Source organism: Hetaerina americana, unplaced genomic scaffold (genome assembly GCF_022747635.1).
Source record: "Hetaerina americana unplaced genomic scaffold, ioHetAmer1.1.p SCAF_8, whole genome shotgun sequence".
Lineage (NCBI taxonomy): Eukaryota > Metazoa > Arthropoda > Insecta > Odonata > Calopterygidae > Hetaerina > Hetaerina americana.
In genome coordinates, this window is record NW_027287427.1 from 38,202,213 (window position 1) to 38,228,958 (window position 26,746).

The 26,746-nt window shown below is 39.3% G+C and overlaps 1 protein-coding gene across 1 annotated transcript in view; it reads left to right on the forward strand.

Moving 5' to 3' along the window:
• Positions 1-26,746, forward strand: part of Pi3K68D (phosphatidylinositol-4-phosphate 3-kinase catalytic subunit Pi3K68D) — a 96,757-nt gene that overhangs the window by 38,893 nt on the left and 31,118 nt on the right. Inside the window, exons 23-24 of the mRNA XM_071596706.1 lie at positions 1,796-2,028; positions 3,823-4,023. Of these exons, the coding sequence (XP_071452807.1) occupies positions 1,796-2,028; positions 3,823-4,023 (434 nt within the window). The remainder of the gene's footprint in view (positions 1-1,795; positions 2,029-3,822; positions 4,024-26,746) is intronic.

Below are 26,746 nucleotides of genomic sequence, written 5' to 3' on the forward strand. Positions count from 1 at the left end.
TGCCATCTGGTCTAGTGGTACCAGAGAGGTTATGCACATTTATATATCATCGAGAGTTGAGGTGGGTTGGAGGTTGGGGGAGACCGGGGTGGCTGTTGATATGTAATGAAAGAGGGGAGGAGGGAGGTAGGTGTATGGTGACTAGTAACTGGGTCCCAGGTGGGGGAGGGGGAAGTCATCAGTTGGTTCTCTGAAGGTCTTTTGGGAAGTAATTGCAGAATGTCTAAGAGGGGGAAACGGAGAGGTAAAAGGTAGCCATTGGTAATGGTTTCCTTTCGCCTTAGGCAGGTAATTGTGGTCATTGTTCAAGGATGTCCATCTGTGTCAATTTTTTCTCCTTGTTAATCATCTGTGACATGCAATCCGCCTGGTGACCTTCACTGAGGAGGTGGGCTGCAAATTATGATGTTCCTGTTTACTTGTTGAAATCCAGCGATGTTACTCTGACCACAGCCTATGGCTTATTCCAGTCAGCTCAATGTATGACACCATGCAATTTGTACATTAGAGGCAGTAAACTCCACTCTGCTGAATGGCATCTAGGGGTGCTCTTTCACTGCAAGCTTTAAAGATTCTGTTTGTTGCAAAAGGCTGTTTTTTTGTCAAATTCGTTGAGGAGTTTTTCTATTCTGATTGAAGCTTTCCCTGTATGCAATGCAAACACTTTTTCTATTAGCTGGGTGGTATAAATTTCTCAAAGTGTTAATTTCCTCTGTTATATTGCCAGTAAGCCATCTCTAAAGTGTCCTGAGTAATCGTTGGCTACTACTATTTTTTTAATGGTTGCTATTTCTCTAATAAGGGCTATGGGTGTTAATGGGTGCCTGGTGTATCATGCTGTGAAAAAGTGCTAGTTTTTTGTTTTTAATGTTTTGAAGAGTTGTGGATGACCTGGTCCACGCATGTGGATTTGCAGTTGAAAGTAAAACTCTTTTTTGGAGATGCTTAGATCAAGGAAATTTAGAATATCATTTTCTTGAATCTCTGTGGTGAATTGAATGTTTTTGTTTAGTGAGTTAATAAGAGTTATATTTTGTTTTGTGATGGCACAAAGTTATTTGTTACTTTTTTCATTATAATGGAATTCCACAAAGTATTGGCCTCAACTATCTCTCAAATAAATGATGTTTGAAATGTTAGCTTTACAAATGTGGTTTTATGCTGGTTGGTATCAAAAAGCTTAGTTTAGAATTAAATTCACTGCTGACCGAGTGAAATTGGCATGTGATTTGGTTTGGTATAGTCTTCTATCATCCCAGTACAATTACAAGATGTACGTACTGTCCTTAGACATTCTAAAGGAGGTGGGGAAGATAAAAGGTGGGGGGGGGCGTGAGCATCTTGCTGCTGTGATGGCAGATGCCTCAGGGTAGAGGAAGGCAATGGGGTCAGACTGTCTAGAGGGGTAGCTTTCCCTTGCTAGCTTGGTAGGGATGGGGACAACTGTTCAGAGAGGTGGTTCCCCCCTCTCCTCCTGTGAAAAGATTCCAATTTTGGGGGTTGGGGATCTAAGATGCTTGTACTACAAACCAAGTCATCACTCCTAAATAAATGTTTAACTATTCAATGTCTTACAGGTCATGAATCACAACAAATTGTAAATTTAGGAAATAAAGTTTGTAAAATTGGCTGTATCTCTTGAAATACTTGCTGATTTAGGCTTTATATTTCTATTTTCAATGGTTGAATAATATGTGATATTTCATCATTTTAGTGTATTTTTCATTCTACCCTATGCTCTGTGTGATTTTCACCCTTGGCTCTTTAAGGCATGTGTAGTACAATTTCTTTTCAGATGGCTTCTTCAGGAATTCCTGGAGTGAGTAATGCTGTGAGCTATGTTCAGCGGTCTTTGCTACCTGGTTTGTCAGAGGATGAAGCTGCAGCAGAATTTGCTAAAATGATTCAAAGTTCCCTTCGTTCATGGTTCACTCAGTTCAATTTTTTCCTGCACAATTTAGCACAGTTACGCTTCACAGGTGACCACAATGATGGGGAATTGCTCAGCTTCATTCCAAAGACCTACACGTGAGTATATGCATCTTGTCATTTCTTTTCATTGTCATTTAGGGTATTTAAATGTTTAGAGAGATTAACTTGTATTCTCTGAGCTCAATCTTATGTTGCCATTTAGACTGAAAAGTATTGTGTAACATATATATTACCTGGTTTTAATGTTAATGGCGATGGTGAATTCTCAAATGCATTAGGTATGACATTTTTCAGCTCTCCCTGTTAAATTTTCCTTTGAAGGTAGTCTCTTATTATTTATGAATCTAGTTTCAAATTTCATTTGGCATTTGGGAGCAATAGTATGTATTTATTATACTTTAAATGTGCTATTAAGCCACCTAAAAGAGTACAAGCAAAATGTAATGTTGCTCACCGTACATATTTATTTTATTTCATGCAGTTTTTCTTTAAATCTTATACATAGGACATATTAGATTTCTGAAAGTGCTTGAACCATTTGATTGCACAATTATGTGTGTCAAGTGTGTTTGTCCCTTATAAAGCCATTGCTGTTGATTTAAACACAATAATACCATTTGCATTTTTCAAATGGTTTGGAATATGTATGGCTTTCGGCAAAGAATGAGCAAGTGTTTTTTGTAGATATTGGTAAACCCTTGTAAACATAAGTAAACACTGCATACTAAATACTGCATAAGTAAACCTTGTGCTTGCAGTAGTGATTTTTTTAGTTTTTAGGGTACTCAAAAGGCTAAAGTCAAATGGTAGGACGAACTCAATCTACAATTGCTTAAACCAACGTGTCCAACCAAATCTTACCTGGAGCCAGAAAAAAAGTAAAAATAAATTTCAATCTTGCCATTTTAATATGAATGGTATTTGATGGATATGCAAAAAAGGATTATGATTTTAGATTGGAACCAAATAAATGTTTGTTTAAGTTCTCTTATTTTGAACCCCGAAAGATCCAATTTCTTGGTTCTTTTGAATTTACAAATAATGAGCTTTTATGATACTTGAATAAAATATCCTAAGTGGGATGATAGTGGATAGAATATGCATTGAAAAGGAGAATCTAACCACAGCTCAAGGTGCTCATTGATCTTCTCAGACCACTTTGATGGAAGTGAGACTAGCAAAAGAAAGAGCTGAAAAAAAAACAGTTTCACTGTTTGGTCTGGAAAAATTAGTTATACTGATTTCTTTCCATTGCTACAATGGATGTTTCAGAATGTAGAAATGAATACCTAACCCGAAGTTAGACATTAATTTATTTATTTTTTATAAATACCCACATTAGCTGATACTTAATTTAAATAATAGAAATAAAATGTGAAGTTGCCTGACAAACCTTAGAAATGTAGCGGTACTTTCTTGTGTCCATCCAAATCCTACCTTAAACCAAAAAATATTAAAAATAAATAACAATCTTGCCATGTTAATATGAATAGTATTTAATTGATTTGTAAAATTGGATTATGCTTTCAGTGTGGAACCAAGTAAATTTTTGTAATCTACAAAAAGAACTTCCCTGTGGTTGTCATGTATAATATGCCCGCTAACTTTTTAAAAATTTTTCATGGAAAAAAATGCATAGTATGCATGGAAAATAATGGGTGTTCTCCTTTCTGAACTTAATCTTTCCTGCACTCAGTAGCAATCATTACATAAGTGAGTGGCATACTATTCAGCTGACAAAAAGGATTGCAATCTTAAACAAACTTCACTGTATCACTATGGGTGTCATTTTTTATCATTGCTGTTATACTTTTGTCGTACTTTATTAAATGCTGAATTAATATTTCTAATCTAATTGTATTCATACAAGTATTTGTTCCTATCTTTTAGAATGCATTCGGAGGGGCGCATACGGAATGTTGAGGTGTACAGTTACCAGAAGCGCTATGATCCAGAAAAATATTATGTCTACATTTTGAAGGTCGACAGGGATAATCAACCAGACCCAATGTACCTGTTTCGTTCATACAAAGAGTTCTGCGAGCTTCACCAAAAATTGTGCCTGAGGTTTCCCATTGCTAAGTTTTACAAGTGAGTACTAACACTTAATTTTCATTTTTTTTTCTTTTTATTCATGGTTTCGCTTATACTTTTGTCAAAGTTACAGTGGAACCTGCTTATAGACAGTTGTGGTCAAAGTGAATTCATCCTATGGTAAAATGTGTCTGTATGCTAAAGGTTAGACTTTTATCCTTCATATATCACCCATTGTGCATATGAATTATGTAGTAGGAATTGTAGGCTGCAAAGAAAGATTTCTTCATTTTTAAATCAAGACTAAATGATTGTAATGAGATTAAAATTATTACAAGCACATAAAAGGTACCATCTTATCAATTACATTTATAGTTTAATCATAGGTTGGAGAATAAATAGTTTGAAACATATTTTCAAATTTGAAGGAATATGTGATTTTAGTTAGTAGTAGTATTTAGGGGAGGCGACCGACAGCTTAGGTCATTTGCGCCATAGGGATGGACAGGAAAGGATGAAGGGTGGAGAGAAATTCGGCATTAGCCTACTCTTAACAAAAGGCGCCAAGGGGTCTACAGCTTAATGTCCCATCCGACGGATGGCGTACTCACTCAAAGTGCCCTTCACAAAACACCTCAAGTAGGGATCGAGATACCACTGAAAAATATTAAACACCGCCGGGATTTGAACCCGGGCCCTCTGGGTGGGAAGCCAGTACAATAGCCACCATGCCATCTTGATCCCCATTTTAGTTATTGTATTTCTTTTCATTATAAATGGTTTCTTATTGTTGAAATGTTAAGTGAATCATTTTTGGCTTTTGAAATGTTGGGTCTCTTTAATTGCTCAAGTTGACACAAAGCATCAGTGTATGATCTGACCATCAATTGTTCAGTAGAAGGCTGAGGGTGTCTGTCTACTTCATCACTTACGTCAGCATATACTTAATCATCAGTCTTCTTAATTTCCACAATACGCACCTCATCATATGCCGTATAAAATTTGAATCTCTGAACACTCAGGAAATATTTTATACTTTCATCAGCATCTGTCAATGGATTTTGTAATTCTCTAGATTCATGTTGTATCTCAAGCATCAGAGTCATCCTGGCACCTTGCAATTCTCGCACCTTCAAGTTCTTAATCTCAATTGAATATGAAAGGACCTGGCTTGAGTGAACTCTTTTTAATTGTGCACCAAGCAATGAACCTTTTTTACAAGGGGAGATTATTGTGATACCATACTGTATGAATTTTATTGAATCACTGGATGAAATATACTGAGAAGTCATTCGATCAGGAAAGTTTTCAAAGTAGTTATTAGAAACCACGCAATTTGGCTGGCAGAAGTTACGAGGAAATGAAGAAGGAAATAATCCAGGGCAACCAAAATGAAGATCTTGCAATATGTAGAAGATATTAGGTGTTAGGGATCCTCCAAAAACCTATTTTAACTGGTGGAATATCTTGAGTGAATGAGACAAAAAATGAAATCAATTTGTTCATTTGGCAGGGAAGATAGTGTTTGAGATGCCCACATGAACCTATGTACCACGTACAATTTTTGCCCTGAAATAGCCACTAAAGGAGAGAGTGCATATCTTGCATGAGTTCAGATCCCTCATTATCTCTGCCTTCTTTGGAAGACACCTGGTCTAAGACCAGGGAGTGTCAGTCATTCCTCTTATCCTCTCCTTTTCTGCCTTCTGGATCAAGGTACTTGCACAGCATAAGGTTGGGAAGGATTATGCATCCTATCAGCTTTTCAAGGACATCTCAAGTTCTAGCTTTCATTCACATGCTTTTTCCTAAGAATGTATTGTGTTTCCATATGCTCTCATTCTAATAACTTTCAACAGTAAATAATGTCTTTGCTTCTATCTATATGTCCATCATGGTAACATTTTTGGGTGCTTTGTATGTTGTTAGGAGAGGCAAGTATATGTATTGTTATGCTGTTATTTAGGCTGTGTCCATCCAAAACCTAACTTGCTAGTAGAATACCAATAATAATAATAGCTTCAATTATTTAAGTGTTCTAAAGTTTGAGCTTTTGATGTTTTACTACAGATAAGCATACTCAAAATACTTACGTTACAGGGTGGGCTACTCCAATATTACCGTATGTAGTGATGTCTCAAGTCAATTTTCTGTATGCCATTCTTGAACTTTGTTTTTCGTTCATTAAACATTTGAGGTTCATTCCATACAATTGTTGCATTTGCTTTTTAAAGAATGTAAACTGCTACTAGATGATTTTTGTTCAATAACTTAAGGCATATTCTGTTTGAATTCCACAAAAACTTCACCTGCATTACTGATTTCCTGGAAGATCAGCCTTAAAATGAAAAATCTTTGAGGGATTATACGTATCCTGGTTGGAGCCAATGGAACCGTTTCTATTTACCCCTTTCTAAATTCAAGGGGAGGCAAACTAGAGATGAATTTGATATATCAAAATACAAGTTGAGAGTGTTGCCCAATACTAATGCTATCATATTTTTAAGATACATATTTGGATCTCAAGTATCTTTGTGGAGGAAGATATATGTATTTACAATTTTTTTGTGAGGAGTTGTATGTTTATACTAAGGTTTATGGGGAGAGGATGAAGACAGTTACCTGTAGAATTAAGTGACCTTTAGGTTGAATATTAGGGAATAATAAATAAGAAATTTTTAAGTTAATATTTTAAAGACAAACCTTTTGATTGATGATTTTATTCTCATTGATTTAGCTCTTGCCTATCTTTTCTTCTCTCCTTTATATCCTCGAGTCTCTCTGTGCATTACATAAAATAGGCATTTGTGAACAATTGGCATCATAAAATTAATATTATGTACTCTCTTAGGTAGTGTTTTATTCCCTCTAAGAAATTGATTGCTTCTTAATGGTAGTTTTGCTTGTTGTTGAATACATACCATCTTAGCATTAACTGCTTTTCCCATCATATCAAGTTTCGTGCGGATCACATCGAAATGATATAGGGTTTCACTGTTTTTAATGCTTATTTTTTTACATAAAATGACTCATAAAAGATTTTAAAGAAGTTTATTTTCTTTTTTGACGGGTAATATTAATTATGGTAAATTATATATTTAATACACCGTATTTTATTTGGATGCATTTGTATGGCATTTCTATACTGTTGTGAATAGTTTGCATCAGCATTTTATAAATTAAGAAAGTGTATTTCACCACTTTTTGTCGAACATCAAATATACAGTTAGCCCTTGTACATTACCTTCTTATCAGTCATTTTTTTACGCTCAAAATAAAATCTGAGTATAGTGGAGATTTTAATCTTCAGCTGCTAGTTTCTGAAGAAAATTCATAAAAAAGAAAAAAGTGATACTTATAATGTGCTCTTGTATTGCAAAATAAAAGTTGATTCATATTTATTTTTTATCTTAGCAATTTTTTTGTTGCCATATTAAATTCAGTGTGTTTTAAATTTTATTAAGTAATGTAACTAATCTCAATAAGTATTGTCAATACAACCCTTAGGTATTTTAAGCTATGATCCATTGCTAAATAATAGTATGTGACATCTACTTCTGTCTGCGTGTGAAATGATTTTAGTTCTGTGTGCTCATGTGACTTCCACCTTGTGTCATTTCTATTAGACTTAATGCATTTTCTATCACTGTTCTCCATCTATATTTCTTTCTATAAACTGAGTTCCTTTTCTTCCATTATTGTCAACATAAGAAAACCCTTGGCACTTTCTCTGGTCCAGTCCTTGGCACTCGGAAGTAAAGGCATTTATGTGGCAGTGTTGTGCATCAACTGTCTCTGCTACGTAGAATCTTAGCTCTCCTCAAAGTCTTTGTGCATTGTCCTTATTATTATTATTATTGGTAGTTACCACTCAAGGTAGATTTATGCACTATTGAATGTAAGAACACCTCCTTACCTATAAGCTCCAAGTAAGTCATCATACCTTGAAAATACTTTTTCCTCCATGTGGAAACTCATGTTGCCTTATATTATTGGATTTGTTGCACTTGATATCCTTATTCTTCTGATCAAACACATTCATCTTCAGTCATGTTGAAAAATATTTAAACGTTAAATCCACCAGAAAATGAGCCATGCAAGCGACCCCTCATGGCCACATGACTTGGGGTAACTATCACCTCTTGTCTTTGATCCTCCACTCTGTGCAAACCTCATCATAGGTAGGTGGTGGGCCTTCAATCGGCCTCGTGGCCACAATGGCCAGACTTGGACTGCTCCCTACCACCATCTCTCCGTCCTCACCCCTCACTGAATTCTGCCTGGAGCCATAAATGCTGGGGATAGGTGATTCATCCAATTCCTGGGGCCTGGTTGATCTGCCCCTCGTCAGGAAATTTGTTAGCCTCCTACGAGCAAGGTACCAGAAGGTGCATGTTGCTAGGAGTAGCAAGAAGCAGATGAGCACAAGCGAGATGATCAGGATTGTGTCTGCTGCTGGAAAATTTAGATCAAAGGGTTCTCATGTAGGATGGAAGTGGAAATCAAGAATATGCCTGATGATTACTTAGGAATCATTCAGGTTTTTATTTTAAATTGTTGTTCCAATTAATTCAAAATTTGATTCAGATTTTGATGAAAATGTGAGGATTTGTTTAAGGAAAGCATGAGGTAATTGGATAATTACATTTTGGGAAACCTGTGTGGAAGTCAAGGGGTATCATAAGGAATGTAAAAATACCGTTTAGAGCATACATTGCATTATATTTTCCCTTATATTTGTGCTGAAAAATCATTAAAAATTTTAGAATTCAAATGAGAAATAGATAGGATGGTAAATGTGGTCAGAAATGGTTAGGCATGAAGTGCTCAGGATTTATTAATTACAGACACTGGAATGAAACTGTTTTGATAAAATAGGTGTGGAGTATTTCCTAGGGGAGTCATAATTTATTCTTACTTTAAGTTGCACAAGTAGTTGAAGAATGGACTCGAAAGAACTCGTTTAATAGATGGACCCTTGATTAAAATATTAGGCATTTTTTCTCTTCTACGAGTTACGATCTAAAATTTATGAAACTCACTGTTTTTAGATTTATAGGTTTAGGGACGAGATAACCTAAACACAATACCCCCACAGCCACCTGAGTAATGTATTGTGTACGTCTCAGCCTTAAAAAATGTGACCCGTCACCAGATATCAAGCTAGAAGGGGAGAGGTACTGCAGGACTCCTTTAATTCGTAAATGCGCAGAAGTAGAAGTAACCCTTAGATCTTGCACGGTGAATTATCCGGTTGTCTCTACGTAACTGTTTACTTGCGGTACTGCCTCCTCCTGAGTCCGTAGTTTAACCCCACGGACCACTTAAGAACTAGCGTTTCGGCGTGATCAGGCACAGTACGGTGATGTGATTTGGGGAAAAATTGCAACTTACCGTCATCCACCACCATGGCGAAGGCGAAACGTCCGCTGATATCGCACGGCTTATTTTCGAGAATCCTCGTTATCGGATCTTGCCTATCGGTTCAGCCGTTCCTCCCTCCACCTCACCCGGCAACTTCTCAGTTAATCCACTCCTCTCCCCTCTCTTCCTCCGCGATGTCCTCCGGCTGATATGGCATCCTCCGCTCGGCCGCGAGTTCTATCACCATCGAAACCGTTGTTATGTTGTTCTTTTTTACGTCCCACGTGCTCGGAGGGTGTGGCCCGGGTGGAAACCACAACTAACCCTTTGGTAACTTGAGTTCTCAGGAAAGAGGTTGGTTTCAATTGGAAGTGCTTAAGCAAAGATCCTGGCTCATCTCTGGATGGCGGGTTGCCTAAGAGTTACGTTTCCTTGGTAGGTGGGCTAATTCGCGTAGTAGGCATCGATGAAAAACGTTCCGCAGGCTGTGGGAGGAGTGTGTGAGGTCAGATGAAAACGAATAAAGGGTGTTTTGGGGAGCGTCGACGTCTTAAGCTTTTTGTGCTGCGTTGCTATCAAATCCATTGATCGCTAAAATCTCATTTTTTATTTATTATGACAGTGTGCCACTTTGGGGAGATTTTGGTCGGACATAAGGCTAACCACGGCTAAATTTCTAAACATTACCTGTCAAGTCAAAGTGACACCCTACAATAAACCTTTCTTTAAAGCTGGATGTCTCCTTTCATTCCATCCAAAATGTCTGTCCCTTTCCTTCCCCAACCTCGCTGGCCTAGCATTATCCCCTCGTATCTGATTATTCAGCATTCCATCGCCAATCCATTTCTCTTCATTCACTTTTCTCGCCTTGTTTGGATTTCTCCTCCCCGACCCTGCCTAGTATATTATACACTTTCCAATTAACATTACTTGAAAAACCATGAAAACATGTGCTATTCCTATTCAAAAGGGATCAGGTTCGTGCGGTGGTTAATGTACTGGCTTCAGACCCTGAGGGCCAGGGTTCAAATTCCCGCGGAGGAAGAATTTTCACACTTAGCCCGATTCTTACTTGGGATGCATTGTGGAGGGCACTTCAAGCGGGGTACACCATTTTCGAATGGGACGTCAAACTGTGGACCCCTTGTTGCCTTTCGTTAAGACTCGGCAAATGCCGGCGCTGGGTTTTCCTCTACCTTTCCTTTCCTGAAAACTTTCCTGAAAACCCCCCTCTTAAAAAATCATCCGAGTATTTCTAATCCCACGAATGTCGTCCTTTGTTGATTTCCTCTCCGAATGACCCCCCTACTTCACCAATTAAATGGAAATTATAAACTTTTATGATCCACTTGAGTATGGAAAGTTAACAAAGGGAATTAGATGTGTTTCAGTATTAATTTACGGAAGTTTATTGCTATATTTTACGCCACACTTCTTGCGAGGGTGGGTGATGGCGATTGGAGAAACAATTTGCTGATATGGTGTGATATTTGGATTTATCATGCCATTTAAGATATCATCCGTGGCATTCAATGCTCTTCTAAGTTGTAATTTGGAGTTAATAGTTACCAGTTATTATTCTTTTAAAACAGAATTTCCACTTCAGTTGGGCAAATCTGGGGAGAAAAGGTATTTCTCACTTTTAAAAAAATGGGAAAAATGGCCGACGTTTCTTATAATTGTGACATCAGCGTGTGTTTTCTGCAGGTCATCACGCGTGTAAATACTGCAAAAATCAGAAACAAAAGTCCGGCCTATTTGAGTTATGACGGTGGCTCGCGAAGCGATGACGTATGAACTGCAAAAAAATAAGTAAAGAGATTCCAAAGACTCGGAAAAAACATCGGAAGAGGGGAAGGTATGTTCGTCGGGGAAAAGTCGTGGACAGGAATCCATAAAAGAGTGGTTACCTTGAAAATAAGGAACTTTTAAATATCATTTTACGTCATTGAGGGGAGTGAAGAGTAATCGCAAATGTGGACGCCTCTTTGAGCGCAATATCTGAGAAATCTGACTAGGGCGGGGGGACGCGTAAATGAAAGATTAACAACTACCGATATTCTCTGAATGGTATCTTACGTGAGCTGCCCATGGTTTTTTCGGATAATAATGCACCCTAGAAAGACACTCAACCTGACAAAGTTGATCGACGTACCCAGTGACCTTACCTGAGTATGGGACATGGATTCTCCAGCTTCACGTTTTCTCTACCCATGAGGCCATCAATAATAGTATCTTATAGTATCTTTTGTATGCATTAAAAACCTAAAAACAGTGAATACACTTCCATTTCTCCGTTTGCATTGAAAAACTTGTAAACATTTAAAATTCGTCACTCTTAGTAGTTGAGACCAATTGCCTACTGCTCCCCTCGAATACACTTCACGATTCGAGTATTAGTACATAATGAAATATGTTCAAAAGATCTCAAATATTGGCCATTTAGGAATATGATTTCTCGGACGAGTTTTTGATCATTCATCGTTGGTGATTGAAAAATCGTCTTAAGAAATCAAATCATGTATTTTGAGTGTCACTATTCATAGACGACTATCAAGTCGACCAGTGAAACCCGGCAAGCCTAGAGTCAATTTAGGAGACGTATACCGTGTATGCTTTGTTGATCTTACAATATACATTCAATCGCCAGAAATATATCAACTTATAAAAGGTATTACCGATTAGTTGGCCAACTTAAGAGAGAAAACATTCTTTTCTCGACAAACTTTTGGAGATTCGCAAAAAATAAAAATACCGAGTTGATCATTGCAGCAGGAAGGAATAAATTGAAAGAGATTGAATAGTTCACACCATTTAAGCAGTGTCGTGGGGAAGTTTTGGGAAGTCATCATAAGGAAATTTAGATATTTGGGGAGCAAAAGTGGATAGAATCGATGGACGGAATAAAGGGGTACATTATACAAAGACGAAAAGACAAGGTTAGTGAAGAGCTCAATATGGAGGGAGGGATTTAATATTAATACAGGGTTGTGGGTTGAAAAACCTGATATTTGACGAAAAAATATGAGCATGGAATAGAGGATTTTGCGATGTGGAAAAGAATGGAGAAAATAAGTTGAACAGAGATGAAGACAAATGATGGGACAAAGAGGGATTTGCTTATAAAAATTTGCAGAAGGGAGATTATGTGATGGGGGAGGTGGGGATTCAAAGGGTAGTGGGATGCTGAAGCCTGATTGAAGGGAGCAGTTTGTGAGTAGGGAAGAGGAAGAAAAAGATTAGGTATTTTGGGCGGCAGGAATGGAAATGATGATAATGGGATGGAACTGAGAAAAATAAAAGAGATACGAAATATGACGGCACTAGTTACGTGTGTAAGGGCCCCTAAAATATCACTCATAAATGTGAAACATGACGCTACGTTCATATCATTTCATTTTTTTGACCGGCTCCCAATTTTGTTAGATTTTACCAGATGACGATTTGGGTAGTGATATGTTTAAAAAAATATTTTTTTCATCTTGAGTAGTAGTTCATAAGAGCAGCCTGGTCCTGGCTAGTATTCACGGCAAGATAGTGAGTTGGCTGTATTGAGGAGCGTCCAGGAGTTTGCGTCGTGGATAAGTGGTCTGTCGTCAATAACGAATGTTCATGTTCTTAGCTGTCGAGATTTATTTGTCGCGTCACCAAGTGATAGCGATATGATATTTCGTCGCCAAACTGAGCGCGAAGCAAATGGGCAAATTTCTGAAAATTACGAAATTTGTCATGATTTAACGCTAATGAACTCTAAAAGAATGCACTTCTCATCAACTCATTACTTGGTGTGTGCCAGACAGAATATTTTACTTAAACACATTTAATTTTGGTATAATCTATAAATATCTTAAACAAAATTTGATCTCCTAAGTTTTCACATGCAATCAATCTAGATCTTCTCGTGATGCTTCTTGAAAACAGTCGTTAAAATAGAACTGATTATTTTAAAAATAAAATAATATTTTTTAATTTCACCTGTTATTTTAATTCCGGCTAATTTAAAATGAATAATTGTGTGATTAAAAGTCAAGAGCAATCTCTTATTGCTCCGCACCTTCTTTCTCTTCGTCTTTTATGATATTTTTGAGCATATCTAATCCTTCCTTTCAATGATATCCGAGGATCCCTTTAGTCAAGGTCTTCCCTTTGTACTCATGTTATTTGTGGAAAGGTTCAAGGCAATAATATACGTGCGTGCCAGACTTCTTAAGAACTTCTCTCCACTGATTGAACACGTGCTCTTCCTCTTCTTCTGTTTGTAGGGAAGATCTCAAATATGTTTAGAATTTTCCTTGGGATGGGACCTTAAGGAGATAACAGAACTTGGAAACAATGAAGTGTTTCTCGAATCGGAAAAGGTAGCTGTGAAAATTTGGACCCATTAAGAGATTAACTGGGGAGCTGAAGTTGTTTTTGTTACCTCTCCGATACTTACTGATGCCTTCTTCGCTGTGGAACTTCGTAGTGGTCTGAAAGTAAAATAGCCGGCAAGGTCGAGAAAGTGGGGCATTCCAGGAGCTACCGTCCACTCTTTTGGACTTGGAGAGAAGGCGAAGGGTCCCGGGCTTCTGATAAATTCGCTGAGGGTCCAATTTAAGGTGTACTCCTGACCTAGGACCGGAACTCAAATGTTCCTGATAGATTCCCACTCCTCAATCTGGTCCTTGATAAGCGTGTCAGTTCATTAAAATTGCAAACGTATCAAAAGATTTGACTTAAAACCTCTTTAAATTCGTGTATAAATACGCAAGAGGACCCCTCCCCCCGCAAATCAATGGACGAACTAATTTACTCATTGTCGTAATTTTTTCTCCTCGGACAATGTTTTCCCAAATGTTATGGGACTGTACCTAAATTACGTAAAGCTTTTAAGGCAGAGATAGGGCGCCATTTCATTTAGTTTCCTTGCAGGGGAAGTAGGTGGATTAGTTTCCTTGCAGGTAGGAGGAGGAGAGTTCAATCTCAAGGAAAGTAGGGGAGGGGTTAAGAAAAATGAGGAAGAAATGGCCGTACACACGAGAGCTGTTCAATAAAGGAAAGTCTCGATTACTCGGCCATCTGATTACCTTTTTACAGTCGTAGAAGGCATGCTTATAATGAGGATAAATAAATGAGACATGCTTGTAGTCATTTTTTTGATAGTTCCTTCAAGATCCCTTCATCCATTTAGGCCACTACTTTTCATTATAAAGAAGGATACCCTCGGAAGCGTTTCTTCACATTGGGAAAGTGGGCAAAGAATGTGACATGCCCTAGCTTCGCCATTTGCCCATTGAGTTAAGAGGATTACGAAATTACTTTATGCTTGCTGTGTATGTAATTAAGATTAAAAATCAGTGGTTTTCAGATTGCGCACTACAACTCTTCCCGATTGATCTTTTACCCCTCCTTCAGTGAAGTGTGTTCATTACTTATCTCGTAATTGAATTGTGTGTCCCCTTAATGGTCAATCATCCTTTAAAGCTTCTGTGTGTAGATTGCATATCTACGCTCTTTTTTGTTCCGTCTCATCAATGGTTTAAACCTTATTAGGTGATTACTCGAAGAGTCGCTAGAATATGTATAAAAAACAGTGGCATTTGGCATATCTTAAGAAAATTACGAATTTATCATACGTCTTACAGTTTTACTTAAACATATTTACAATTTACGTACAGTATTAAATAGAACTGTCAACATTTGAATTATCTTGAGGCAGAGGGAAAGGAAATTCATTGCCGCACATGCTCTATTTTCCTGAAATGACGGTTATTTGTTTAATGATAGCAGTTCTATAGGCTTGCCTTTGAAGTGTACCTCAAACGCCACTAAGTGATTAAAGATAGAAAGAGTCAATTGTCTTTTTTACATGTACCACATAGACATAAAATTACTGGAATAGCTCTGGAGCTCTTGGCAAACATGGTTAAGAGCTTGGATTTTGAGAGAGTATTCTATGAGGACCTTGCTAACTTATTACTTTGCCACTTTTGTTTGTCTTTTCCTGGAGAAAATCATTGTACTGATTTCATCAAATTCATGTACCGTCTTGATGCATCAATCCCGGAATTCACAATCCAGGGCACTGATTATTCCACCGTTTTCCGCACCATAATTTTTAACCCCCGCTTGATAAAACTTCACCCATGTTATCATAGTCACAGTAATCTTTCCACGGTTGTTCCTTCCACGACGAAACACTGTCAGGCGTCGAATTCGTCGTCGTCGTCATATTGGTCAATCGCTTTCCTGTCCACCTTCACCTTTGTCATCCCCTGTAATCTCGCCCCTTCGGGAGCCTTCACGTGTATGTTACCCGTCCTCAAGAACTCTTCTTCGTCTCCCTGTTCGTCTAGGAGAACCGCGTTTCTATGCACACTACGCGCCGCCGGCTTCGGCACCCCGGGATCCGCGTTATAGGAGAGCAGTGGGTTCCTCATGGTTGGGGCGTCGGCGTCTACCTTTGGCAGTTCCCGCGGCTCGGGCTTTACTTCCTCGGCCTTGCGGACCTTCTTGTCTTGCTTCTTCACAAACTCCGTGGCCTGCTTCGCCTCCTTCTTGCCTTTGACCTTGGGATCTTTCTTCTTCTTTGCCACTGTCACCTCTCTTTCCGAGGCTTTATTCCGTTTGGCTTCATTCCGCGACTCCTCTTGGCTCTCTCCGTTGTTGGCTTCCTCCCGCGGGGTCGCGTATCTCCTCCCGACCATCGCGAAGAGAGGGTTCACGGTCTTGTTGGACGGGTCCTCATTCTGTCCCAATGATGTGGTATGGTCCCTGGTGTCCAACCCTTGTTTTCCCGTCTCCTTCCCCCGACGTTCCAAGCGACCCCCGGCCTCTCCGTTGGCCGGTTTCGGCGGCGGCGCGGTGGACGGGCCCACGCCTGTGGGTCGTCGGTGGCCGAGGTAGGTCTTGGACTTGGGTCTCATGGGGGCTTCGGCGGCGGCGGCATCGTCTTCCGGGGTTCCCAGGGCGACCTCGCTGAGGGAGCGATGAACCGTGGTGAGGTCCATGCGTTCCTCAGCATTCTCGAAATCCCTTTGACGAAAGAAACCATTGACGGCGACGGTGGAGGGAGCGGTGGACGTGGCCACGTTGGCTGCTCTCAAGCCGTGCAACTTGGGCTTGGCGATCTTCACGTGGGCCCGAAACCAGTGGAGTTTGAGACCCATTTTGATGGCGTGGTTTTTCGAAGAGTTTAACCTGAAATAATTACGAACGAGGAAATTAATTGCAAATGGCGGAATCTCTTATGTCAGTGGCCCCTTAACCAACTCTGTCGCTCTCCACTATTTCGTTCAATATGATTATAATGTTTGTGCGCTCTCGTAGTAATCGTATTTACTCTATTTATCGATATATAACACGTACTTCTTTCCCTAAAATTTAGGACAAATCCACTTACGTGTTGTACGCGTTTACTACTTATTCATTTAATCTTAATTAAATAAATGGCATCATATTCTTTTTGACTTACCTTAAAAAATTAAATTACAGGTAGTGCGCCGATAAATACGGTAGAGACTCGACATGAACATTAATATGTAATAGAAATAGAAACTTGTCAACACGAAGCTTAAAAAGACATTATCTGACAAATACAAATATTTGGCATTGAAATAAGCCAATACTACGTTATCAGTAACTGTCAAACATGATAATGGTATTTAAATGGCATAGTAAATTCGTAGCATAAAATATTGAAAACCCGATGATGCTTAAAACGTAAACGGCATAGAACGAAAATAATGATATTCTTTAACAACATAGGCATACGAAAAGGCAACATAAATGATCATCTACGTTTTTAGTAGGTAGAAACTGGCCTTAAGAATTTAGTAAACGCTAGACGGACTGAACGTTTGATGTAAGTCGACTACATAATACCTGGTCTACCATTCAAAAAGTGTCTAGTTATGAGGTTAAAGGCTTTCGAAAATTCTAGAGAACTGCGTCATTATCGGGGACACCACCCTCAGAGTGTATTATTTTCTTTTAGCGGTAAATAATTCAATAGCAAAATGTATGACATAATTACGGTGAAATACAACTTGATCAAGTTTGATGGAACCTTTTCACTCTGCAAAAGATTATGACTTTGAGAATAATGAATCGCGATTCGGAATTACGTCGCAGACGTGCATTACTCGTTGACTCATTGTTTTCAAAACTCGCGTGTCTCGCACTCTCGAAATGGACCTCCCAGTGGAGCATGTATCGCATATTGAACTCTGCTGGTTTAAAGGAGTATTCAATACAATGCATGACCCCCGTCTCTCTGCACTCTTATTCCTTCCTTACTATTGCTATTACTGATGCAACTGGCCTTGCTTCGTAGCTCAAGTATCTCTTTCAACCCGTTATTGCTATAGCTCCTCTACTAATACCAAATGTTTCCTTACGCTACGTTATAATTTTCGCTAGGGCTGTGAAATCAAATGTATGGTGTGTGATTAGGGTGTATTCTCTCCTGTCCTATGTTTTTACTTATTCCTATTTCAGTTTTGGGTATAGGATGTGTTATTGAAAGTTCAAGAAGAGTTGATTGTCACAGTCGTCCCTTCTGTTTTTTTTTGTTTATTGTTCTTTTCGTTTTGTTGCTCTTGAAAAATAATGAATGAATGAATTCAGAAAAAAATGTTTTGTCACGCTCCGGGACTGTTCATAGCGCATAATACACTTCAGTGTTTACGGCTTTGACCGAGATGTACCCCATGGACCCACCTCCCCCCGTGTGCCCCCTCAATCGATGTATTTCGCCCTTTCGCGCAACTGAGTGCCGAGAAGAGGGATAGTGGGATCGTCCCGGGAATATTTGTCCGGGACTGGACAAGTCCTCATTTGTCTGTCAGCATGCATTACTTGACCTGCCTTCTTCTTATCTGGCGCCGTTGCCTCCCCGCTTTAGCTGATCAGAGTGGGGAGATGTTTTGTGTGGAGATATCATTAGCCCTCGTATTTCCCTGTTTCCTCTCTCGGGATTCCGTATCTACTTTTTCAAACCCATCGCCCTTAACGTGAATATTGATACTTAACTACCCAGTCCCCTCGTCCCTTCACTCCATGCATGAATTGGGCCCCATCTCTATCCGAATAAGTAAACTGATCCACACGCTGAGCTTGTCCTCCGTATTCTTCACTCCAACCATTTGAGTACGAAGATCAAATTTTTATTTATCATCCAACTTACGCGCATAAATATAATTAGTTTTGCCTATGCCAACTTAAACATCAGGAAATATATTTTTCTAACTGAAACATAGTATCTGTTTGGTTCACAGTAGGAGTGTGCTGATAATTCGGATAATTTTCTTCGCCCGAAGCTTACGCAGGTTACGTCAATATCCGGATAATATTTTATGGAGAAATGTAAACTGTATTCCAAAAGTGCAGATTCAAATTCTTTAATTTTATATCAAGTCTGTCTTGTGAGAAAAGGTTCGAAAAAGTTTAAGCAGAAACAAATTGTTAATTAATTAGAATTTAGGATCGCCGTATTCCAAATTTTCCTGCGTAGTTTCATTAGCCTTTTGCTGTGGCGCAAATTCTCAATCAGGTTTGTGTGCAGTGGCCCTGGTTTTAGAACCATTCCAATCAATAACTTATTTTAGTGGATCACAATGAAAGTATTTCCGATTTCTCAGTTATTCAGTCCTAACATTAAATTATGACCGTTTCCATCCAGTTCAGTCATTAATAGAAATGCAGAGAGAACATTCGAATCATTTTCATTTAAAATACAAAGTTTTATCATGTTTTATCACCTTTTTTATGACTTTTGTCTAAATTTTGAGGGTCCTCTTGAAGGGAGTCTGTGAACACGAATGAATTCGAGAAAATGGAGGGACAGAAAGTGATTTGAAACTGGGTAAAACACTTAAACGTGAACTCTTAAGATGAACATACATGGCAAGCAAGTTTCAGAGCTAGGATTTGAGTTGAAACTGAACCGTCCAATTCGATTAAAGTAAAATGCTGTCACGATTATGACGTCACTTTCATTCAAATTTCCTGGACGAAATTTTGTGATAAATTTTACCGCTTGAACGGGAATTTGGTGATCAACAACATGCATTGCGAACAAGCTATTTCTACTTCTCCGCAATAATACTGAAACCAAAGTATTTTATCCTATGGGCATCAAATCGCAACTTTCAAGCATGCATAACGTATCCTGAAGCTATTCATCATGTACCTATCTCTCCGTGTTTGAAATAATTGTCATCCCCAATTCATCCTGTTCACAAGAAGGCCCCTAGTACATCGACAGCCCCTTATTACAAGCCGTGACATCAGGTTGCCTATGTTGTAGGAAACACACAATTTCCCTGTTTTTTCCTGGTAGGAATTCTTTATCCCATCAGCCAGATGTCCCAATGCAAATGAGCCATCCCTGATGCATTTAGTTAAATTAATATTTTTTTACTGGATTTTTTTTGACTGATGGATTGAGTTATGGTGGGGAATTATACTTTTTCAACATCAAAATCCCACAGTTTTCGGGTAACTTGTGGCCTATGCTAGTTATTAGCTTTTAATGCCCGCTGAATTTTAAATACTTCTGAAAATATGATTAGAGAGATCGGCATGAACACACAAAATAATACACCAAATCTAATTCACGGTAATATTGAAAATATGAGTGTATAATTGTATATCTTAGGCAAGGCAATGGCAACTGCCAGTAGAGTTTTAACAGGACATTGTAGCATCAGTGAAAGCACCTCGTAAATATATTTTGGCACTCCTGCTTTTATGTGTTGACCGGACTAAATACTACAGCCATTTTCTTATCCCCAAGCGATTCATATCCTGAAAATACTATTTCAAAAGTTATTTTGTCATATATTTTACTTATGCACGCACTACGACATACTGAGGGTATATGGAAATAGAATTTTTTAAGTTAAGTTATTACCTTTGGCTAGGTTGTAAATTGTGTGGTGAATAATTAATAGTTAGCTATTTCTTAGTTGTCGTGTTCTTGCTTCTAGCGTGATTGTCCATCCTTTTAATGTATCAACATTCTGAAAGATTGAGTCCTTTTTTTACGACCATGAGTATTAGATATTTCGTAAATTCATACGTGATTAACCAACTAATCAGGAAAATTTGATCCTTCAAATATTAATTCTTAAGCTTGGTTGGGAAAGTGGCGAGAGGAAATGAGACATTCGGTGCCATAGAAAGCGTGAAACGGTACGTTTCTATTCCGGAAGGTCAGTCTGATCAACCCATCAAGTTTGGTTTGATGGCTCGAAATAGTACTAAGCCCAATGGCGAGTGAAATTCTCGCACAAGGTAGAAGGGGCAGTTGCTTTCCCTCCGCTGGCGTGGTATCCCAGGAAATATGGCTTCCGAAAAATAGAAATAATGTGGTTAACCGGGGGGGGGGATCCAATATATCCGGGAATTGAACCCCCGGACCCTCCGATCAGCAGTAGAACGCTCCACCCACCAAGCTACGGCTACACCGTACATTTCAAGTGATAAGTTATAAATATGAAACGTAAAAGTCTCGTTATAGCTTCAAAAAAATGCATCAAGGTTTTAGATCTTTTCTCCCTCTATCATGGGTTTATCAGACTCTTAATGGAGACGTAAGGAAACTCTTGTATCCCACTTTGGTGTACACTTTGATAAGCGAGCACATGAATTCGTATGTATTTTGCTCGATTTCTGCCACGTGATGTCGCAACTGTGGGTGGGGCATGATAACAGAAGTGGTAAGGTCACAGAAAGAATTTTTTAATGGCCTTACGCTGTAACTCAAATGAAGGGACAACGGACATTGTAGACGATATTTTAATATTAATAAACGCTATTGTCATATATTATATTTCTGAAAGAGATTTTTTTCCCGTTGTCACGTTTTTTCCTCGCAATATAAGTGTGTGTATGAGGGAAATGTATGTAGCGAAATGAGGCAGATATTCTCTTTAGTAGATTTTCTCTTCTTCTCTTCGTAGTTCAATCACTGATACTACACTGCAGTTTATGTAGGAGATCCCGAAATATTTGCGGTATTTCCAAGGGAAATTCCTGGCGTTCAGATCTGTGATAGATAAACTAATGCTGTAGAAGTGTGGCCTAAATTTAATATCAGCGATGGAAGTTTTCCCAAAGACCGAACACGGAAACTCTCTAATCGGAGTTTAAATAATGGAGGACACAACTATCCAATCTCGACAATAGCAATCACGTCACAGATATCACATTCTCGACATGTTGTAGCACGTAAACATCGAGATTTTTAACAAAGCCGCGACCGTCAGATCTCTGTCGAGGGTCGACAGTTCTGATTTTTTCTCGAGTAATCCTTGAGCTAATCAGAATTTGGCCATTTTGAAGCGACCACAGCGCCCATAGTGGTGGTGCGTGACAGTATTGCAAACCCCTCGGGTTGCAAGGTTTAGTCGTACCTTTTCTTTATTGTTGGGAAGTGAAGGAGTGATTCGCTTCACTTTTCGGCCTCACTTCATAGCGCGATCCCGCCGCCAGGTATGGTCATTGGCAAACGACCGTCTGACGTCCTCCGTATCCCTTCTTCGTTCTCGGTCCCGCTCTCGAGACCCCCATGGGTGAGGGCACCTCGTTGAAATCCCTATTTTCCCCCGCGAGCGTGGTTCGTTAATCCCGCAGCATGGGTGTCGAAAGACGACCTACTCGATCGATTTTATGACAAGCAGTGTCGGCGGTGCTTTGCGTCGGGAGATAATTCATTGTTCCCTATGCCACATCATTGCTCCGCTGCGTTATCTCCCGTCGAGAGACTGGCGATAGGATGGCCATGCTTCTAAGTTGATCTCCTTCGATGTGTCACAATTCTCGGTAAGGAGCTGATTAGCAGCTCGGTCGGTTCTTCCGTTGGTCTTATTTTGGAATGCGCTCAACGTTGTGCAACTGGAGATGTTGCCAACAGTGAGATGCTATACACACCAATTAAGAAAACTGTCCTTATCGCCGGTAAACTTCGGAAAGACAGGACCTCTCTACAGGAATATATAGTGAAAATTTGCCATTCAATTTCTCTTCGTGTCCTCATTGTTTCTTCCACCGCTGGAATATTTCATGATCGTCGCCCGGATAAATAATCTATTGTCTTGAATGCACTTATCTCATTTATAAGAATAAACACGCTGGCTCGGGTGATAATGGAGGAAAAAGATCATTGTCGGTGGCAATAGTATAGCTAACTTAAAATACATTTTTTTAAATAAAATGAACATACTATGTACGCTCATTCCCTCGAATGCTTAAAAATATCTTCTTTAAATTTCGCCAATGCCAGTCGATTTTCCAATAAACTTCTTTTGACTGAATTTCAATGAAGGCCATCATCCAGGTGAGTGTGATTTCGTTTGTTGTACTATCTAATTTTCCATTTTATTATAGTCTTTGATGAGAAAATTTTTATCAAAAATAATAGCTCTTTCTAATAATGGCATGGTAGTTGTTGAGCTGTCCAACGGAGTTATTCATGGCAAATTCGGCATTTTATTTGGAAAAGCGGTCCATAGAACTTCCAATGACTCCAATTTACTGCCTACATTTTATTCCAAGTGACAAGCCTTATCGGTGAATATTCTCACCCTCAAATAATCATCTTAGAAAAATTTAACAGTAGTGAAGTCGGCATTTTTAATATGACTTTAGCGCGTTATTAATCAATCAAAGCGCTTCCGTAGCTGTCATTGTTTTCGACCGGCATTATTAATAACTTGGAAACAATGGTAACAGAAAAGTGTTGAATTCTAATATAAGTTTTGAATATATTCACTCTTGTTAAATTAAAAAAAAATTGAGGGGTTTTCGGAAATGAAATTTACAGAGGAAGGGATTGTACGACAATCGAGATTTTCTGAAATAACTTTTTTGCAACAGTTTGGCTTGCAGATTAATATTTGAATTTTAAACGTCACTCAAAAACGCGTCAGCGACGAATCCTCTAGATTCGAGTTCCTGGTTTTAACAGCCTTTCCAAGGTTCCCAGGAATATCCTAATGCGTTAATTATATTTCCTAATCCCTGTGCAATCTTCCAGTTATGAGTGTACGCCCTCACCGCCTCCCTCCCGCACCAAAAGAGTCCTTCCATTATGATTTCCGCTCTGTGTAATGCTTACAGTCTGCGTACGTCTCGTTAAATAAAGAAACAAAGGCAAGCTGTGGCTTAAATATATGAAATTAATTTTAATTTCTTCAGTGAAATCCTTAAGAAATTAAGAGGTTTTGGAGGCCTGATATGTACGGTGCTGAAAAATTGATTACATACATTGAATAACGGATTACATGCATAATGTGTGAATTCGACCGACAAGAGAAGGACCCACCTGCGGGAACCTCTGGCAACCGATCAGATAAGAGGACCATGCGTTGGAAGAATTCCGGAACCCTTCACTCCGATGAGAATAAAACGTAGGCATTCTATGATAGACTGGTATCAACAGATGAATCATGAGTTAACTAGTCTTGTACAAATCTTGTTCTCGCGATAGAATAAGGAGACGACCTTGCAATCTGAAAATCTTCAAAATATAAATTTATTCATGCCTGGGAACATAGGCACACTGTGTACGTTTGATAACGTCAATAATGAAGTCCCACAGGTTGGTGCGTGCAAAGCGTAACTGCCATTTCCTCAATGATTTTTATAAGCTAGCTGAAAATATTTGTTTTGTCCGGTGAGGGTTTTACTAGATTGAAGGGCAGATTTGTTGGGCAACTGGAAGCACTTTGCTCTTCGGCAACTTGAACTTCACATGTTCAATGTGAAAGTGATTAATTTTTGCTAACATTTCGTGACAGTTTCGCTGATCTAATATGAACGTCCGGCCGGTATGTGGAGATGAGAGACACGCGTGATGCCATAGCAGGAATGAGATCACTAATCGAGAGGAATATAGAATACAATTAGGACGTATTTGCCTGTTTCGTTGATTTCGAAAAGGCATTTAATAGGGTCAATTTGGAAAAAATAATGAGTATATTGCTTAAAATAGGAATAGATTGGAGGGACAGGAGGCTAATCCGTGTACCTGTACATGTCTCAGACTGCTCAGGTGCGAGTGGGGAACGGAGAGTACGGATGGGGAGTGTTGGGAAGAGGTCTAAGGCAGGGTTGCCCATTATCACCGTTGCTGTTCAACCTGTATGCAGAGGAAATGATCAAAGAGGTATGGGAAGAACTGGAGGTAGGAATGAAAGTGGGCTGGGAATTCGTAAAATCAGTTAGGTTTGCTGATGACCAAGCTCTATTTTGTCAGTCAGCCAAGGGGTTGCAAGCATTGCTTAGTGAACTGGAAGCTCAGTGCGATAGATATGGGATGAGAATCAATATTAATTAAACAAAGGTAATGCGATTTTCTAGAAAGAAAAAGGCTAAGCTAAACATTAAAATAGGAGGGCAAAAACTAGAGCAGATAGAACAGTTTACGTATCTGGGAAGTGTTTACGACCAACACGGTCAAAGTAGTAGGGACGTAAGGAGAAGAATTGCGCTAGGCAAGGAGGCTTTTACAAAGAGGAGGGAGTTGATGAGAGGGACGTTGAGTAAGGATGTTAAGAAAAGATTTGTCAAAACCTAGATATGGAGCGTGGTTATGTACGGCCGGGAAACGTGGTCACTGAAGCAGGATAATAGAAGTAGATTGGGGGCTTTTGAAATGTGAGTTTGGAGAAGGATGGAGAAGTTGAAATGGACCGAAAGGAAAACAAATGAGGTGGTCACTGAAGCAGGGTGATAAAAGTAGATTAGGGGCTCTTGAAATGTAGGTGTGCAGAAGGACGGAGAAGGTGAAGTGGACCGACAAGAAAACAAATGAGGAAGTACTTGGTATGGTGGGCGAAGAGAGGGGTTTGTTGAGAGAAATCCTAAGGAGGCAGGAAAAATGGATGGTGTATTGATCGGCAGAGGGATGCTGAAAACTGTAATAGAGGGGATAATGTTGGGCAAACGAGGAAAGGGCAGGAACAGAGGGATGTTGTGCGGGATGACGGGAGGATGGAAGTGCTCAGAGATGAAGTGGGGACTTGATGTAGAGTAGGTTGCTGGATTGTGTTTTTTGTTAGGAGTCACCCAATATTTATTTGGTGGTTGTGTCCATCCAAAACCTACATTAACCGGTAGATTACTTTAAAATGTACAAGTGTCATGGGCCATAGACACATTTTAGAGCTTAACGAGCAAAATTATGTGCGATCTTGTGGGTCCGTACATTGGATAAGGTGGTTTAGTTTTCCTGTCATAACGGATCCACATTTTTTTGAACCAGAGAAAAGACGTTGATCAATTCTGAATGGATGATGCCCGCGTAACTTGGTAACTAACATCTTTTGCAAATAAAGTGACTCGCTTTTTTTATCTATTTATTTTATTTTGAAGGGGAAAATAGGGTTGAAAAAATTAATTTTGAGGAGAACAACGTTTGACTCGAAAATACGGCGGGACGTTACTTGATTAAGGAAACTCAGTGTAGAGATTTTTTTCGTCACAGGCTATTTTAATTCCTGTGGCCTACCATTACGTGGGAAAGAGAGAAGAAAAATTGAAAAATGTTCTTTATGATATTCCTCTTGGTTCTTCACTGTTGCGGATAATGTACATGCACGGGTGGGTAGTTAGGAGCTGATGGTCCCCGAGTGGCCTCGGTGTACGTCGGCGGCACTGGATTGAATCCGTAGGGAGCCGCAGTCGGCTCGTTCGCATAGTCCGCCGTTGGCGGTGGGTAGCCATTCGAGAAGGTGTGGTCTCGCACATTGCAGCCGGCCACTTCACACTGTGTGTTTCCCATGCTCTGGTAGTTGTAATTCTGGATCATAATCGAAGATTGGTCCATCTTTGGTGCTGGTGCCACGGTGATCACGTCCACAACTCTGACTGCTCGGACTACTCTGGTGCGTCGGCGCCGCCTTCTGCGCAAGGCCAAGATTAGCCGCAAGAGCAAGACGAAGCCAAGGATGCCACCGGTGGACGAAAATATCACAGCGATGTATACGCCTGCGAAACAACGAATAGGCTTTTATTAAGGCTTCATTTTTTTCTAGAATGCTTACAAACTAACATAATTGTGTTTTAAACGTGAATTATTGGATAGGTAACGTGAGCGCGTGAACTAGAATTTAGTTAATTAATTCCGTTTCGTCATTTTGTTGCCGTTTGGTGGATTTGAAGTAGTAATACTTTGAATACAGAGAAGAGAGATTTGTACTGCTGAATTTGTTACAGTTTAAATGAATGTCTAATGCCTCTTTGAAGTGTAATGTATAGTGGTACGGAGTCGTTTTCACTCATTTGGTAGTCTACCGCTTGAGGTAGCATTTGGATGGACACAAACCTAACAATCCTGCATATGTTAGCCTCGTTCAAGATTCAACCTGACTGATAAACTTAGTAGCGTATCCAAAAGATTAGAGCAGCTGGGCTGGGAATCACTCACGGA